This window comes from Pseudorasbora parva, chromosome 6, assembly GCF_024679245.1.
Source record: "Pseudorasbora parva isolate DD20220531a chromosome 6, ASM2467924v1, whole genome shotgun sequence".
NCBI classification, from domain to species: Eukaryota; Metazoa; Chordata; class Actinopteri; order Cypriniformes; family Gobionidae; genus Pseudorasbora; species Pseudorasbora parva.
In genome coordinates this window covers 27956181-27974884 of record NC_090177.1, presented here as the reverse complement: position 1 = coordinate 27974884, position 18704 = coordinate 27956181, and the positions used below count along the sequence as shown (strand labels likewise).

The 18704-nt window shown below is 38.4% G+C and overlaps 1 protein-coding gene across 1 annotated transcript; it reads left to right on the top strand.

Moving 5' to 3' along the window:
• Positions 1 to 927: 927 nt before the first annotated feature.
• Positions 928 to 16544, top strand: LOC137078841 (protein-L-isoaspartate O-methyltransferase domain-containing protein 2). Its single transcript, XM_067446567.1, has 6 exons — positions 928 to 1085; positions 6273 to 6631; positions 10252 to 10354; positions 10439 to 10610; positions 12604 to 12727; positions 14736 to 16544. Exons 2-6 carry the CDS (start codon positions 6325 to 6327, stop codon positions 15221 to 15223), a joined length of 1194 nt encoding a protein of 397 aa, XP_067302668.1. The 5' UTR covers positions 928 to 1085; positions 6273 to 6324; the 3' UTR covers positions 15224 to 16544.
• Positions 16545 to 18704: the final 2160 nt, after the last annotated feature.

Here is an 18704-nt window from a genome sequence, read left to right as displayed (position 1 = left end):
TGTCATAACAGTTTTGGTGAATGTTCATAGCATTTATGATCCTAATGTGTACTTTTGCTAGCTAACAGTTCCTGAAATAGCTAATGAAATATAATAAATTTGTGTAACATAACGTGTTACATTAATGAAATTTACAGTAATATATAGGCTGAATATATGAAATTGAATGCCTGGATTATGTCAGGGAGCCATAAAATTCATTTTGAGACTTAATTGGGTCGCTTAAAATGCATTAATTCCATGATGTTGAAGATACATGAACAAATTATGTAAATCCAACTTTTTTTTCAATGTTATAGCGACTTGAGTGGGATGAAATTATGTAGTCTCAGTTTTTTCAGATATATGTAGCTAGATAAGTGCTTTAGGTGAAGAGTCTGCCACATCAGACGTGAATAAATCTGCAGGTGCTTATAAATGTTTTATTTGCGCTAAAAATAAAAATAAACTCAGCTTATAAAAATTAGAAAATATCATGAGAACTGTACGTGCTTTGAGTTCTACTTACAATATTTTTCTTAAATTTAGGCATATGAGGAATTTTGAACTAACGTTCTACTTGAATTAATCTTTTTGGTCAATTCATCGTTCTCGTACGACGCTTTTCTTTCATTGTTGTGTCCTACATGGTCCTACCTTCAGCAGAGTGCGAACTGTGAACGAGTCATGTGAACTTGACCTACTGAACAAATCATGTGAGTCAATGTAACAAAATGACCGTACCTTTTAAATGCAAGGGCGCTATTGAAACTCATAGGAAGGAGAATGAGGGGGGATTATACGATGTAGATACTATCGTTTATAGTAAAAACGTGTACGCTATCTCTATTAAGATACGTTCTTCTGGGAAGGATAGGATTTTTGGTGAAAAGATTCGAGTCACTGAGAACTCCAATAATGCATTTGACGTCGTCGTGCGCGTGACGTCAGTGCGTCAGCTGGTTTGTGTTTACATCGCATCATTTTTTTTCGCAGTCAAGTTAGGCGTTATTGTGGCCGGTACCAAATATATGACATACGCGTTAAAGTAATCGATGGACATTGTTGGTTTACACGAGACAACCGCTGAGGTCCGTAATCACACGGTAAGATGTAGACTGCGCATCGAGAATGAGTGCCAGTTGTGGCCGGAGACTCTTTTGTTTATGTCGGTGTTTGTGCAGCTTCTCCTCGTGCACAGACTGCAGTTAACTGTTGTTGTTAAATGCATGATACAGACGTGACCTACATATGACGGTTACTGGGACGCGAATCGAGACGCGAATCAATGTAGCTTGAACCCGTTCACTTTTTTATTTGAGCTTTACTGATGTAATTTCCAGCGTCGTGCAACAGCTCGATCGGTTTGCTACTGTTTTGCTGAATATGATGTTCGCTCCCGAGTGTCAGACAGTGTTGTGGTGTCACGCTGCGCGGTTCTTCGTTATAAATATAACAACCTCAATAATTCATCTGTCAGACAAACATTGTGTCAATGTACATTGTATTGCCTGTTCGATTTTACAGCAACACATTATTTGCCAAGGAAAATAAATGACCAGACCACCATTTTCGCATGGGCGATTTCAGTCTGCGCGGTGCTTTTGTTGTTACCTAAGTTGACCTATAATAAGTCTGACATTATGTGGTAGTTGACATGTCCTGCTGAAATATCGAAATAAACAAAACAATGCTTATATTATTATTATTATTATGCATTTATGCATGTATCTTTTGAGCTCATATTTCCCCAGCACATATTTTACTCATGTGAAACAAATAGCATAATCTTCTTATTCTGGTCACTAATGACGAAATATAAGGACATGTTTTAATATATATATATATATATATATATATATATATATATATATATATATATATATATATATATATATATATATATATATATATATACAAATCTAGAAATCACAATGTATGATTTCTTTGTATGATACAGCTTAAAATATTTGAACTGAGAAAAACAATGTTAATATTTGGTATAGCTGCCTTTGTTTGCAATTACAGAGGTCAAACGTGTCCTGTAGTTTTTCACCAGGTTTGCACACACTGCAGGAGAGATTTAGGCCCACTCCTTCACACAGATCTTCTCTAGATCAGTCAGGTTTCTGGCCTGTCGCTGAGAAACACAGAGATTGAGCTCCCTCCAAAGATTCTCTATTGGGTTTAGGTCTGGAGACTGGCTAGGCCATGCCAGAACCTTGATATGCCTTGATAAGAGCCACTCCTTGGTTATCCTGACTGTGTGCTTCGAGTCATTGTCATGTTGGAAGACCCAGACCCATCTTCAATGTCGCTAACTGAGGGAAGGAACAAACTTTAAGACGGCCTGGACATATGCTGTTTTAAGCAGGGGAACCTTCCGCGCCATGCATGATTTCAAACCATGACGTCTTAGTGTATTACCAACAGTAACCTTGGAAACGGTGGTCCTAGCTCTTTTCAGGTCATTGACCAGCTCCTCCCATGTAGTTCTGGGCTGATTTCTCACCTTTCTTAGGATCATTAAGTCCCCACGAGGTGAGATCTTGCATGGAGCCCCAGTCCGATGGAGATTGACAGTCATGTTTAGCTTCCTCCATTTTCTAATGATTGCTCCAGCAGTGGACCCTTTTTCAACAAGCTGCTTGGCAATTTCCCCATAGCCCTTTCCAGCCTTGTGGAGGTGTACAATTTTGTCTCTAGTGTCTTTGGACAGCTCTTTGGTCTTGGTCATGTTAGTAGTTTGATTCTTACTGACTGTATGGGATGGACAGGTGTCTTTATGCAGCTAATGACCTCAAACAGGTGCATCTAATTTAGGATAATAAATGGAGTGGAGGTGGACATTTTAAAGGCAGGCTAACAGGTCTTTGAGGGTCAGAATTCTAGCTGATAGACAGGTGTTCAAATACTTATTTGCAGCTGTATCATACAAATAAATAGTTAACAAATCATATATTGTGATTTCTGATTTTTTTTAATTGAGATTATGTCTCTCACAGTGGACATCCACCTATGATGAAAATTTCAGACCCCTCCATGATTTCCAAGTGGGAGAACTTGCAAATTAGCAGGGTGTTCAAATACTTATTTTCCTCACTGTATATACACCATAGGGTCATTTTAGGGTGAAAGTTATCCAAGGAAATGTACATGCTTAATGGTTTTTACTGTTGCTTTGTTTCATTTAATGTAACAATACTTTTAAATTGTTATAATCTCAGTCAGTCTGTTATTTAGTAAACATTTAGTTTTCTTACAGTTTACAAACATGTCCAAAATGTAAATGTGCTGTGATTAATCTCAATAACACATTTGTGTTTTATCTTAATAACACATTAATAATAGTACCTTTATTATATATTAACACATATGGTTGTAACTTGTATCTGTATTATTATGACACGATAGCCATTCCGAAATTTCGGGTAATTGTTTTTTTTATGCTTTTATTCTGCAATCATGTGTTAAAGTGACAGTAAAGACATTAAAAATGTTAGAATATATTTGTATTTACAATGCTGTTCTTTTGAACTTTCATTAAAGAATCCAGAAAAATGTCATGTGACACTCAAGACTGGAGTAATGATTCTGAAAATTCAGCTTTGCATCACAGGAATACATAGCCTACTGTTTAAACTCAAAATCAACTAGAAAAGTAATTCGAAATTATAAAAAAAAAAATAAAAAAAATAGTATTGACGTTTCCTCAATTGAATGGAGCCTTTATGAGTATGAGACTCTTGTAATACCCCAACCACCTCTGTGAGTATATCAGTGCTGTGCGGTGGTGTTTTAAAATGAGGAATTTTTTCATATATCAAATATAAATGTATGTCTGTTGCACTTAATATTTCTGGTTAAATAAACATTACATAAAAACAGATACCAAATACAATTATATTTTGTATTTTTTACACCAACTATGTAATGTTCTGTTTATCAAAGTATAATTTAAATCAATTTAGAGTTTTTATGCAGTTTTACATTAATTATAAAAAAATATATATTTCATGTTTTACTTTATATATTATTAAATATTATAATATATAAAGCTCAAGCTGAACGCTCACTAAAAAACCCACAGTCATCATGCTTTCAGGCCATTTCAAGTTTGATTTTAATGTGACAAAGTAAAAACACTGATAAAGTGTGTATATATATATATATATATATATATATATATATATATATATTGGCCATTTAAAATATCCGTAAGTTTAATATAATATAAAATCCTAATTTATTGGTTACTTGTCCCTGTTTTTTTGTTTGGTTTCATGTTTACCTCTTGTTTCGTGTGTGTGTGTGTCTGTGTGTGTGTGTCTGTGTGTGTGTGTCTGTGTGTGTGTGTCTGTGTGTCTGTGTGTGTGCGCGCGCGTGCGTGCGTGCGTGTGTGTGAGTACAACTGTTCAGAGCAGTGCTCGCTAACTATGTGCTGATCAGTCATGTTTCAGTTGTGACAAAAGGGAACACATAATCCTTTATTTGTGGGGAAATAAACAATTTTAGTACAGTTATGTGAATCATTCGTATTTTAGTACATTTTAGTAGCGTTTTAGTATGTGAATTAAAAATTCTGTGATGTGATCCATCGCTACCAAAACATGACTGTCTCTACCAAAAATGTGCCGTCACAACCGAAACATGGAAGGTTTTGTCAAAAATAAAGTATATTGAATTATCAACTGTGATGTTATGATAGTGTATGGTTCAATGTATATTTAAACTAATGAATCCTTAACTTTGAAATCAGTATGATAATCTTGCTTATGACTTTACAAAGAAAGATTGGATTCAAATTACGCTTAAAATATTGTTGAAATTTTATAAATGAATAGACTATTTAATAAAATAGCAAAACACACATTTACAAGGTCCGTATGCATCGATAACTTTTAGACCTTTTTGAAATTTTGTAAAACTTAAGAGAAAGGATGACTACTTACAGCACCAAAAATATAGGCGGCAATGCTCTCTTTATGAATTCATATAAATTAGAACCTAAATCTGGATTTTAAAGACATGTTATGCCTCAGCTACCCACATGTGCTTTGTGTATGCCCTCCAAAATTAACAAACAAATCTGCTCTAAATGTAGCCGCTGCCAAGAGTTTGAGTCTGGCCACATTTTATTTGGCATTGTCTGACCTCTAAAAATAGAGAGCAAGAGGTTGGATGTGAATGCGGGTCTTATTGTCAAGCTTGTTGAAATGTCAGCTTAGCTCAGATCTCTGACATGCTGTGGCTCATTAAAGATTTAGCTGTCTTAATTATCGTTCTTTGCTTTCATTCCACCTGCTAGACAACAGTCTGTTGGAGGTGTAATGTATGACTAAACATGCCCTTAAAGGGACAGTTCACCAAAAATGAAAATTTGATGTTTATCTGCTTACCCCCAGTGCATCCAAGATGTAGGTGTCTTTGTTTCCTCAGTAGAACACAAATTAAGATTTTTTTAATTCCAACTGTTGCAGTATGCCAGTCATAATGCATGTGAATGGGTAACAACTCTATGAGAGTAAAAATAAAAACATGCTTAGACAACATGCACAAAAACCCTGCTGCTCGTGACGACACACTGATGTCTTAAGACACGAACCGATCAGTGTCTCTGAGAAACCGAATAGTAGTTATGTATTTTTTTTTTAACCTCATATCCAGACGATTCTCATCTAGTGTTCCCATCCGTCATTACTTCCGTCTGGTAAGGTCAAACTGGCACGATCATAGATATACTGTGTGTGTGTGTGTGTGTGTGTGTGTGTGTGTGTGTGTGTGTGTGTGTGTGTGTGTGTGTGTGTGTGTGTGTGTGTGTGTGTGTGTGTGTGTGTGTGTGTGTGTGTGTGTGTGTGTGTGTGTGTGTGTGTGTGTGTGCGCGCGTGTGCGTGTGTGTGTGTGGATGCCTCATTCCGGCCGATCCGCACAGGCTGAGGAATTTTTTACTCTCATAGAGTTGTTACCCATTCACATGCATTATGACTGGCAGACTGCAACGGTATAGTGTCAGTTATGTACAGTTATGTTGCTTCGAGTTTAAATGCTTGAGCTCTTATACAGCAGGATGGATTCTGATTGGCTGTCAATGTTTTTATTGTTCATCAGGTGGTAAAAGTGATTCAAACAATATATTTCTTTATCCTTAATAGTTGTGGTGTTGACTCTGCTATATTCTTTTAAATTTGGAACAATTTTCACAACTAAATCTAATCTTTATTGTTTAGATCATCCTTAGTGTGAATAAGCCTTCTATGTTAAATCTGAAAGAGGTGATTTGTTTTTCTCTCCAGACAGTGATAGGCACACCTCAGGTCTGTCCTTAGAAGCTCTTCTGCTTTCATCATGGGTGGAGCTGTGAGTGCGGGTGAGGACAATGACGAGCTGATTGACAACCTTAAAGAGGCACACTACATCCGCTCAGATCTGGTCGAGAAGGCCTTTAGAGCCATTGACAGAGCGGACTATTACTTGGAGGACTACCGTGACAGTGCTTACAAAGACCTGGCCTGGAGGCATGGGAACCTCCATCTGTCTGCTCCATGTATCTACTCGGAGGTGATGGAGGCTTTGGACCTGCTGCCTGGCCTGTCTTTTCTCAACCTGGGCAGTGGGACTGGTTATCTCAGCACAATGGTGGGCCTTATACTGGGTGAGTTTACTTACACGGCAAAAAAAAGAAAATTCTGTCTTATTTTCCAGTACAAAGATCTAAGCATACTTACATTTAGTTGAGAAGCAAAATTGTGTAGCATATTAAGTATTGTATAAGAATATGATCTGCCATTTTTTTGTATGATTTTTAAAATGCTTTAAATTGAGTCGCTCACCAAGGCTGCATTTATTTGATCGAAAATAGTTATATAATAATAATTAGCAGTACTATTGTGACATTTTATTACAATTTACAATAAATGTTTTGTATTTAAAGGGTCATGAAACCCCCCTGCTGCAGCGGTGTTTTTTCACACCTTCGATTTGAAAAAGCTTGTTAAAAGGGGAGTGGTCGACTGTGAAAAGGTGGGATGGTATTGTGTGGAAAGAGGGAATGTTTGCATAAATAGGGGAGTGTCTGTCAGTAGGTGCTGAGCGGTTCTGAGACATGTTCTTGGTTCACGTTGGCATTGTTTACCACAGAGAGATTAAATGAGGGATGAGTACAGCGAATGAGAGAGCTATGAGTGGCGTGCAGCAGAGATCGCAAATCATTCAGCTCTTCAAAGTTCAAACCAGCATAATTCAGTGAGAAATGAAAATAAATGTTATTCTGCATGACGAAATATTTTGCAAACGTGATAAAACTATATTTGTCCAAATATGCACGCTGTTTGGCAAGATGAACAACGCGCCGACGTGATAAGAGAACGTGAACCACCCAACATGCGATGTGATAAGAGATGTGTAATTCTAGATCGGGGTAAAAGCGAAGAGGTTTGAGGCTAGTCTCGACCGCGCATCTGAAGCACAGAGCGACGCGCGCTGGGTTGCCGTGACGATCCGCGCTGTCTATCACTCGGCAGCTAAATCTAAATTTGTCCAAATATGCATCACACTGTTTCACTAAGAGCCCGAGCACATGCGGTTTAGGGCATGGCTGTGACGACAAATAAAACGGAGAGGACGTGGCTTTTGTTCATTGGCCTACAGATTACAGATTGGTTATTTTGCACTCCTGACATAGATAGTCAACGCTTGCAGGTTCGGCGTGCGATTCCTCAGGTGAATTTTACTTTACCGAGCCTTTGTAGCAAAGGCTTCCACAGACGGCGCCGGTTACAGCTCGCTCGGCGCCCTTTACGTTACTTCGTATCAGCACAACGCCTAGCTTTCCTCCGTGACTTTTACGCACGCTACCTCCAAAACTTCCCCACCATATCTCTACAATAATGATGTAAGACGAGCCTGACAGAAGTGACTGTCTCATGCATATTAACTAAATTATCTTGTATGCATACTACAGCGCAGGGATTGGACTGAATGAGCTTCATGTCATGAATATATATCGAGAATTGCTCAGAGCGGTCGACGTCAGCATGTGCCCAGCTGCCCATACTTGGGCCGAAAAGGCCGTGCCGACGTCAGCATTTGTGACGTTGCTCCGACTAAAGTTTTCAAACCGGAAGACAGAAATCGCTCTGAAAAATGCAAAAATAACTATTTTCACATATGCATACCATTAATGAGTACCCTTAGTGTTTTCAATGATGTGCAGCCTATACATATCTGTTTACATCTCAAAAAAAGTGTTTTGGGGTTTCATGACCCTTTAAAGGCACAATGTTATTTTTTGCCACTAGAGGTCGCTTATTCTAAACAAAGATGTAGCTTGATGATGCCTTGTGAGCGTTGATGATGCCTTAGGCGACCTCTTCCACTTCTCCCGCTCATGCGTGTGTGGGGTAACAGAGCGCTGTTTTATCATATTAAATACATGAGTGTATTGAAATTTATGTTATAATGCTACTCTTTGCATTCACTCGGCAGTTAATGTGAGACACTTGTTGCACATTTCAGTTGCTAGATCAGTCTTGGAGAAACATGGTACTCAATGAGAGACAAACAATAAGAGTAACTGTGTTCAACTATTTAAAAATGATTTGTTTTCTGTCGATTAATGTATCCAAACAGTTGCTCACCTGTCTAATAAATCATATTGGTGTTTCCATCGTTTCTACAAAATAAACCGGAAATCAAGGGTAATACGGGTATGATGTCATTGATAGGCGACACACGGATAAGTTCGTTGTCCAGGTCAAAATTGTGTATTTCTCTGGATTTAAACATTCTTTGAAACACTTGGGATAATGTAAGTAACAAGTCAACAAAATATATAACATTGATCTAGTGGTTTTTGGATATTTTAATCCAAAAATCTTACATACTGTACCTTTAATATATTTTAAAATGTACTTTATTCCTGTGATGTCAAAGCTGAATTTTCAGCATCGTTACTTTTCAGTTTTCAGTGGCATGCGATCCTTCAGGAATCATTCTAATGCTGCTCAAGAAACATTTATTATCAATTCTGAAAACAGTTGTGCTACTTAATATTTTGGTAGGAACAGTGATACATTTTTTTTTTAAATCATTATTTGATGCATAGAAAGTAAAGAAATGGAAAGAAATAGAAATCTTTTCTAACATTATATGTCTCTTTTGATCAATTTTATATGTCCTGCTGAATAAAAGTATACATTTCTTTAAAAAAACAGACATAAAAAAAATGTACTGATCTGTTAGGGGATAACCCAAACAAGACCAGTTGTGAAGAATGAAGACCAAGAGTCAGTAGTGCAATTAATTAAAGAAAGATTTACTGAAGAATAGTTTGCAGTTTCATCGGCAAAAGCCAGCTTTAAGTTTCACAAGGAGTTCATAGGTCAAGCTCCCTCTCTACCAGATCTCATACATACTGTTTCTCAACAGTTATACTGTTTTCAAGGTCTATCCACGTCATTCCTGCAGGTGGAATTATTCTGCTTAGCTAGGAGAAAATAAACAGGCATGGTAAATTTATATACATTGTCAGTTTATCAGATGCATGTGTCCATAGATGTGTCACTTGTTGACGTTTTCACCCCGGAATTAGGCACGAAGTGACCTTCCAGGTCTGGAGCAGGCGCCAGCTTGTCCAGAACAACATCCTGTCACTCTCCCTAGGATGCCCGTTGTACACATTCAACACTGATCTGTAACACAGAATACTGTGCACATACACAGATACACAGTTTTTCCAAGGTTGGAGTTGGTTGAGCTCCAGCTCTGACCAGCAAGTTTCCCAAAACATGTTGATAACATGTGCTTTCTCGCAGTGAAAGGGACAGACAGTATTCACTGATTCAATGATACCTCCAAGATACACACACACGACAACAAGTTATACTATCAAGCATTTAGCGACACATCACCCATCCCTAGGCCAGACCCTCAGTCACTCCTTAGAGACCAAATACACACTTCAGAAAACATGTATGAAGAAACAAAACAATCATAATCATAAATGGAAAGAATCATTAAAAATCATTATAATAATATAGGAGGATATTGAAGTGGTATTGGATTTCAGAATCCGCCCCCTTCAGAAGTTTTTGAAGTAGTTTATTTTGAAATATGTTTATATATTTTTTTACCCCATTAACACATTTTTTTCTTGTTTTAAGCCTAAACCATTATTATACTTTGTTAGATTTATGTTTAAAGGGATAGTTCACCTAACATTTGTATTTAATAAAATATACCATCCATATATTTACCTGTCATTCTTGTCATCAGGTCCGTTTGGTGTGAATCACGGTGTGGAACTGCACGCGGATGTGGTTGATTATGCATATCAGAAACTCGACTACTTTATCAAAACCAGCGACAGCTTTGACAAGTGAGTCATTTCCTGTGTGACTGTTTTGACTTGGCTTTTTAATTGCCAAATTGTCCATGAATTGGTTTTGTTGAATGGTCGCAGGTTCGAGTTCTGTGAGCCTACCTTTGTGGTGGGGAACTGTCTGGAGATCCCTCCAGAGAGTCGGCAGTATGACCGGGTTTACTGCGGAGCAGGAGTTCAGAAGGATTACGAGAACTACATGAAGAACCTGCTAAAGGTTGGCGGGATCTTAGTCCTCCCCCTGGAGGAGAAGGTGAGTATATGTTTATTTATGAAGTTAATAAGGGGGTTCTTGTTCTACAGCAGTTTTTAAAGGCCTTTTGATATGTCTAAAAATGCTTTGATGAGTGTAGTAGTTTTCTTTCTTGTGTTGAGACACTCCCTGTTGTAACAGGAAGTAGCGGCAAGACATAGAATGTCTTTAGTCCCAGACCTTATTCAGAGCAGTGCCATGGCAGGTGAAACTGAAGCTGTGAGGGATAGACTTACCGTGTTTTCAATGGCTTCCGCTTTAAAATGCTGTATAAAGCTCCTAGATTACTTATAATTTTTCACAGCTCATCATTCGTGATGACCTCAGTCCCCTTTATAACTCAATTGCAGCAGGCTTCGGCTCCTCCCCGTATTTTAATCTGATAAATCGGAGATAAAAATTAAGACTCTTCGGAGATATGAAGAATTCAGTACTACTCTACAGATACTCAAGATTATCATGAGACTGGCTGAAACTGCTATGCATGTCCCCTTTAAATGTCCTAAATGGAATGAGACTTTGTAATGTTTCCTACCATCTGTGAATATTCCTTATAGAATTGCTCAAATTTGTCATATATTGGTTATTTTTATGTTAAAACTGTTTTTGTTTTCCACCAGGTCACAGAAATCCTCCACTAAAGCCATGTTATCTCCATGAATGAAAATGAGAAATGTAGATCTTTTTTAAAGTTAAAATTTTACTGCACAAATGTAGAGTTTTTAAAAATAGTGTTTAAAACATTACATGTGTCGGTTATGTGTACATATGTTTACCAACATATTGCAAGTTCAGACAATTACAGTAAAATAAGGTTTTTCTATATTCTTAATGAATATAAGCTGGTTATTTCAACTGGTTAGAAAATAGAAATTAAACAATGGGATTGACCTGACAGATAGTTTAGAAACTGCCTACCTTAGCATACAAATAATAGATTCAAATATTTTTTTAACTAATACCCCTAGTGGGTGCCAAGCACCCCTAATATTAAAGATCATAGAATCGCCCCTGCAGTCCACTGAAAAGATGAATGTCGATCTCGCACAGCCTTGCTTTCATTCCTGTTAAAAATCCAAGATGGTACTGCTGTCAATAAAGTCTATTGGGGAATATTTGGATAAAGTCATGTGTGCAAGATAAGGGGGTGGGAGAAAAAAATGGCTTTTGAGTAAAGTTTTTTTAACTGCAGATGCATCACTGTATTCTAGAAAAAATATTCTGTTTGCTTCCAATTCCAGTGTGCTTCCAAAACAAAACACAAAAAATAAAAACACTCAAACCTTCCAAAAAATACTCTTCCATGAAAATTGAAACGCTTGCAGTGAATTACTAGGGACATCTCAGGCTTCACTGCACTGGAAATGCTCTTTGCTTGAATTTGCGTACAATGTTCAGTTGGCATTTCTGTGTTCTACCTTCCAAATGCTCTAAGAAGGCATCGTTTATGCCGTTTGGAATGGAGAAAGTAGCCCCATATATATTCAAAACACGAAACTCACTTACTGCCAGACGGCTGCTTTCAAATGCTCACGTGTGCACTGTGAAAAGTGTCGTCAGCGGCTCGGCTCTCGCGGCATGTGGCTGTTAAATACACTTGAATCTCCAGAGGCTTTTATTATGCAAAATGAATGTACACATAGTTATGTCTTAAGGGATTAGACTGACAGGACAAAACATCTTATATGTCAGAATCATTTTGTGCAGTTGTTGTGAATGCAGCCTATTAGATCTTTTTCTTTTTACTCTGAGTACATTTTACATTTGTATATTTTCTAAAAAAAATTAAATACACTGGCATTTAGATGACTTCAAAGGGTGGGTATAGCTAAATAAAAATCAAAAATTATATTGTTGATGTAAATGTATTTGAATTTTACTCACAAAAAAATGGATGTACACACACACATGTAATGAGTATTCACATGGGATGATGTAATTGGTTTAGTAATTACTGACTTGAGGGCTTATTATCTAAGAAACTCTTTTGCAGTTGACCAAGATCACTCGCACAGGTCAGAGTTCCTGGGAGACCAAGAAAATCATCGCTGTGACCTTTGCCCCGCTCGTCCAACCTAAACAGAATGTCAATGGCAGACCTAGGAGTGTGCCTTTACGTGAGTACACTGAGGAATCATCCGTCTGAAGTCCAATACAAATGAACAAGGACACTGATCGCAAATTCTTTTTTACACCAAAACTATTCACACCAAGTACAATGAGAATGTTAATCATTCTCTGAAAGTATTTTTATACCTAAATTAAAGCAAATCTTACTCTGACCATTTATAATACAAAATACAGCCCATTACTACACTGTAAAGGCCTGTTAACACCAAGGACAACAACAATGAAGTTTTAAGAATTACAATTCTGTGAGAATAGCTGTCTACAGCTATAACAATAACGGCACAAAGGAACAATACCCTTGGAATCACTTTCAGGAAAAAAAAAATGCTGATGAACAATAAAAACAGTGACAGCCAATCAGAATCAACCTGACTTTAGATCTTGAGCATATTTGAAGTGGCAGACGACAGACCTGCAGTGTGCACTAATAATAAACACAATGTTACCGTCCATTGTTGTGGATGCTTATGTTGTTAAAGGTATAGGTATTTTTCTTGGCATGACCAGGCCTTAAATGCAAAATTTGTTTGTTTGTTGTTTTTCCTTTGAGTCTTAAAAAGAAAATGTCTATTCTATAAATCTATTTAACTCTTGTTGTGCCAAACATTCTTGATGTGAACAGGCTTTCAGTTAGTAATTCATATTAATCGTTTTTAGTATTAGTTATTTATGTTAACTAGTCCTTTCAGTAATTGACTATTTCATAAAAAATGTGATGATTTATTTATATATACACCAATTAGGCATAACATTATGACCGCCTCCCTAATATTGTGTTGGTCCCAATTTTGCTGCCAAAACAGCTCTGACCCATCAAGGCATGGACTCCACTAGACCTCTGAGGGTGTGCTGTGGTATCAGGCACCAAGTTGATAGCAGCAGATCCTTTAAGTCCTGTAAGTTGCAAGGTGTGGCCTCCAGAGATCAGACTTGTTTGTTCAGCACATCCCACAGATGCTCTAAATGCATTGAGATCTTGGGAATTTAAAAGGCCAAGTCAACACCTCAATCTCATTGTTTTGGTGTTCAAACCATTTTTGCTTTGTGGCAGGGCGCATTATCCTGCTGAAAGAGGCCACAGCCCCCAGGGAATACCGTTTCCATGAAAGGGTGAACATGGTCGGCAACAATGCTTTGGTAGGTGGTACGTGTCAAATGTGCGTGTCACATTGCACAAAGCATCGCACTGCCTCCACCAGCTTGATTTCTTCCCATAGTGCATCATGGTCCCGTAAGTGACGCACACACACTGACCATCAACGTGATGTAAAACAAAATGTGAATTATCAGACTAGGCAACCTTCTTCCATTGCTCGATGGTCCAGTTCTGATGCTCATTGTTGGCTGCTTTCGGCACTGGACATGGTTCAGAATGGGCACCCTGACTGGTCTGCAGCTATGCAGGCCCATACGCAACTAACTACGATGCACTGTGTATTCGGACAACTTTCTATTAGAACCAGCATTAACTTCTTGAGCAATTTGAGCTACAGTAGCTCGTCTGTTTGATAGGAACTCACGGGCCAGCCTTCGCTCCCAACGTGCATCAATGAGCCTTGGTCACCCATCACCCTGTCACCGGTTCACCAATGTCGCTTCCTTTGAGCACTTTGGTTGATACTGACAACTGCAGACCGGGAACTCCCCACAAGAGCAGCAGTTTTGGAGATGTTCTGACCCAAGCGCCTAGCCATCACAATTTGGCCCTTGTCTAAAATCGCTGAAAATCTTATGCTTGCCCATTTTTCCTGCTTCTAACACATCAGCTTTGAGGACAAAATGTTCACTTGCTGCCTAATATATCTCACCCAATAACATGTGCCGTGATGAAGAGATAATCAGTGTTATTCACTTCAACTGTCATAATGTTATGCCTATTATATATTAAACCAGATACAGTGCAATACACTGATATAAAAGCTAAATAGGAAACTGTTATTTGATAGGGGTAAAAATAACATTATCTTTTCCTTCCAATGTTTTCCAAATTTCCAGCCATTTTTGAGGTACGGACATTGCAGGACCTGTGTCGGATTGCTATTCGCCACACTCTCCGGCAGCCCATAGCTATGGCGGAAGGACGCACGAAGAGGCGGGTGTCTTTCCCAGGGGCCCGGGCCATGCACCGCTACGGGCCCCGCTTCGAACGCCGCCGCTTCTGTCGCCGCTTCTACCGCCAGTGCGTCAACTCCATGGTTCTCCATGACTCCATGATTCCCACAGCCATGGACGACTGCAACTACCCCGGGGGAGTTGAAGAGGAAGAAGAGGAAGTGGAGGAGGAAGAGGAAAGGGCTTGCCGTCGAGTGAGAGAAGACCTGCCCGAGGAGGACGAGGAGGAGTCCTCCGGCACGGAAGAGGAGAAAATCAAAGGCGGCTGCGCCCGCATGGAGCCTCCCGTTAATATTCTGAGGGAGAAGATCCTAAGACTCCCATTACCTGAACCCCTGAAGATGTATCTGCTGTATTACAGGGAGAAATGAGATCTGTGTGGTGTAGCGCTAAGACGATTAGACGCAAATAAAAGCCTTTCTCTTCTTTCCTCCTCCTCTCAATCTGGATTAGCATGACAATTAAGTCCTCAATTAATGACATCACAATATCCATATCCCTTTGAGAAGCAAAGCTCCTTTATGTGGGATGTACAGAGATGGAACCGAAGGACTGAGCTTATTTCCTGAATAATCAATGTCGCCTGAGCTCACACAGCTCTTTTTGTAATTCAGTATTCCCCTCGTTTGAGATGATCAAACATTGTCCCTGTGGGAATTGCTTGTTGCTGTGAGCTCTTTTAGAGTAGCATCACTTTGAGATGTGGTGTAGTTTGACATGGTGGATTGAATATTTTTCTATAGCTTTAAGGTGCGGTCACATTTACCGTTGCTTGGCGAAATTCATTTCAATAAGAATCAGCACGATCTGCAGTTTCGCGGAAAAGGAGGACGGAAAAGGACGGAAAAGTTAAATTGGTCACGTGGATCTGCTCCGTCGACCAAAAGAAAGCTGCTCCTCGGTTTGACCGTGGCTTTTGTGCGAGCTGCGCTTCAGGCGTCTCTATTGACATTTGGCTAATGTGACCGCACCTTCACACAAGTTGGCCCTCCACTGTTGACCTCTTTTCCTTGCCTTTACTGTGTTCTCCAAATATTCTCTTGAATAACGCCTGCATGTGTACTGCCGTAGTGCACCCACATTTTGTCAGTTTTGGAGTTTGTGGTTATGTACATTTGATTACCATCGCCAGAATTGTAACCCATGTGCGTATTAAATAGTTTCTGCACCCAGTTACCAAGGAATCATCATCCTTCAAGATAATACACACAGCGATTTACATTTTCATTGCGTCACGTTGCACGCTTTACAATTATATTGTAAAGATCGTGAGAAACATTGTTAGTGAAAATCTATTTATTGGTAATCACCAAATTTTGTTTTCGTCAGGTAAATGAAGCACTTTGGTATTTTTACATAAATTCCAGTCAGTGCTCAGAATCGTTGGCCCTACTCAGGAATACATTAGGAAAATGTTTTATTTGATTTTTTTTTTAACTCCTTCATGATGCTCAAAGAACAACAAAGACCAAAATGGTAGGACCTTTCTATTTTTTGACCAAAAGTATAGATCTTTTGCTTTTTGTATGTGACAGTGGCGGCCAAACAATGATTGGCTCTGGCGATTCTATGATCCCAGTTCTGATGTCTAGACATTTCACCAGCGCTGGAGCTTTTATCTTTAGTTCTCACTGTTGATTGTGCTTGTAGGTAACAGAAACTTCAATAAAGTTTGAGTTTGCACACTCGAAAGACATTTTATTGGTGTATTGTTCTTGATATATTAAATTGAAATTCCAACATTTTTAAGTGTTTTTATTAAGTGTAAATATGACAACTTAGAACACATGTTTATTGTAGAGGTTGTAGATTATAATGATTGAGAATCCAGATTTGGGACGTTTAACTAAAAAGCTAATCACAAACCGTTTCACCTTTAGTGATCCTTATTCTTCAGCTCTAGTAATAACTTAAAAGATGTAACATGCCATATTACTTGTATGCGCATATTAAACAATAAAAAAAAAATCAAGACTTGTTTTTGAATTTTCTGTCAAGGCTAATCTTTATTTGGGCATAGGTAAAAAAAATTACATTTTAAAAATGAAAACCATATTATGCCCTTTTACAAAGTCTTGATTTAGTTTTTGAGGTCTACTAGAATAGAGTTTCATGCGAAAACTTTATTTATTTTGCAGATTTCATTGTCTTTCAGTTTTCACGGTGGCTTAGTGGTTAGTGCTGTTGCCTCACAGCAAGAAGGTCTGAGTCCCGGCTGAGCTAGGAGGTCTTTCTGTGAGTCTGTAAGGAGTTTGTATGCTCTCCACGTGTGGGTGTCCGTCGAGTATTCCAGTTTCCCCCACAGTCCAAAGACATGCGGGTTGGGTAAATCGGAGAGTCAAAAAAAAAAAACTTCCTTTTGTGTGTCCTGTGCTAAACTGACCATCATGCTTTTCCCCTGCCTCCAGCCCTGTGACCCTAGAAGGTCATATAGGATCAATGAATGAATTTTATTGTTGCAGCACCTCTCTTCCTAGTCTGTCTGTAGCTCTGTTTAGTTTAAGTCTATAAGAAGCCCCTCCTCCTAGAAAGAGCAATGTGCTGATTGGTTGGCTAAAACCGCGTGTGGTGATTGGTCTACTCCTTTGAGAGTGTTTCGGAAATGTCACACCCCTTTCCATAACTGCACGTTTCAACCATAGACTGTAAAAAATATGGACGTATTGTCCGTGATGTAAACTGTAGGATTCTGAAAAGCATTTTTTAAGCCTTACATTGTTAGTTCACCCAAAAATAAAAATTCTTTCATTAATGACTCACCCTAATGTCGCTCCACACCCGTAAGAGCTCCGTTCATCCTCGGAACACAGTTTAAGATATATTTTATATTTAGACAGAGAGCTTTCTATTCCTCCATTGAATGTATGCACACTACTGTCCATGTCCAGAGAGGGAATAGAAACATAATCAAAGTAGTCCATATGTGACATCAGTGGGTTAATTAGAATCTCTTATAGAATCTCTTAAAGGTTATGAGTCAGCGTATTGATTCATGATTCGAATCGCGTGTCAAACTTCCAAACTGCTGAAATAACGTGACATTAGCGATCTAAATCATGAATCAATACGCTGATTCATAACCATTCAAATCTTTATTTGAGGATTGAAAATAAACCCGGAAGAGAAGACAATGCTGAATAAAGTCGTCGTTTTTGTTATTTTTGGACCAAAATGTATTTTCGATGCTTCAAGAGATTCTAATTAACCGGACTACTTTGATTATGTTTTTATTCCCTCTCTGGACATGGACAGTAGTGTGCATAAATTCAATGGGGGAACAGAAAGCTCTCTGTCTAAATATAAAATATCTTAAACTGTGTTCTGAAGAGGAACGGAGGTCTTACGGGTGTGGAAAGACATTAGGGTGAGTCATTAATGACAAAATTCATTTTTTGGGGAACTAACCCTTTGAAGCTGTGGAGCTGTCGCCATCTTGGCAGCACTCCCGGATAACTGAAAATGGCCAAAGAGCAGGGATGTGGGTGGAGCTGAGGTGCCTGGTTGCTGAAACCACGCTCTTTTAGATCGTCTATAGTGCAGAACTTAATTATGCAGAACTTTAAGACTTAATATAATTTAAACGGCCAAAATCATCAGTATTAAAACAATAAAAGACCTGAAATATTTCAGTTGGTGTGCAATAAATCTAAAATTTATGAAAGTTTAATTTTTATCATTACATTATGGGAAATAATGAACTTTATATCACAATATGCTAATTTTTTGAGAAGGAATGTAGGCCTAATTGGTTTAAAAGGCCAATCCGAATGAAAATGCTCCATATAAACACCTGAACCGGAATAAAAATGCTCAAACCGAATGAAATTGTAATCGGTTTGAGAGGGGTGGGAT

Excerpts from the sequence above, each read along its gene's own strand:
- LOC137078841 (XM_067446567.1), top strand. The coding sequence starts at position 6,325 with ATGGGTGGAGCTGTGAGTGCGGGTGAGGACAATGACGAGCTGATTGAC. Across the intron at positions 10,611-12,603 it reads TCCTCCCCCTGGAGGAGAAG|TTGACCAAGATCACTCGCAC; the intron begins GTGAGTATATGT and ends ACTCTTTTGCAG. Across the intron at positions 12,728-14,735 it reads ACCTAGGAGTGTGCCTTTAC|CCATTTTTGAGGTACGGACA; the intron begins GTGAGTACACTG and ends CCAAATTTCCAG.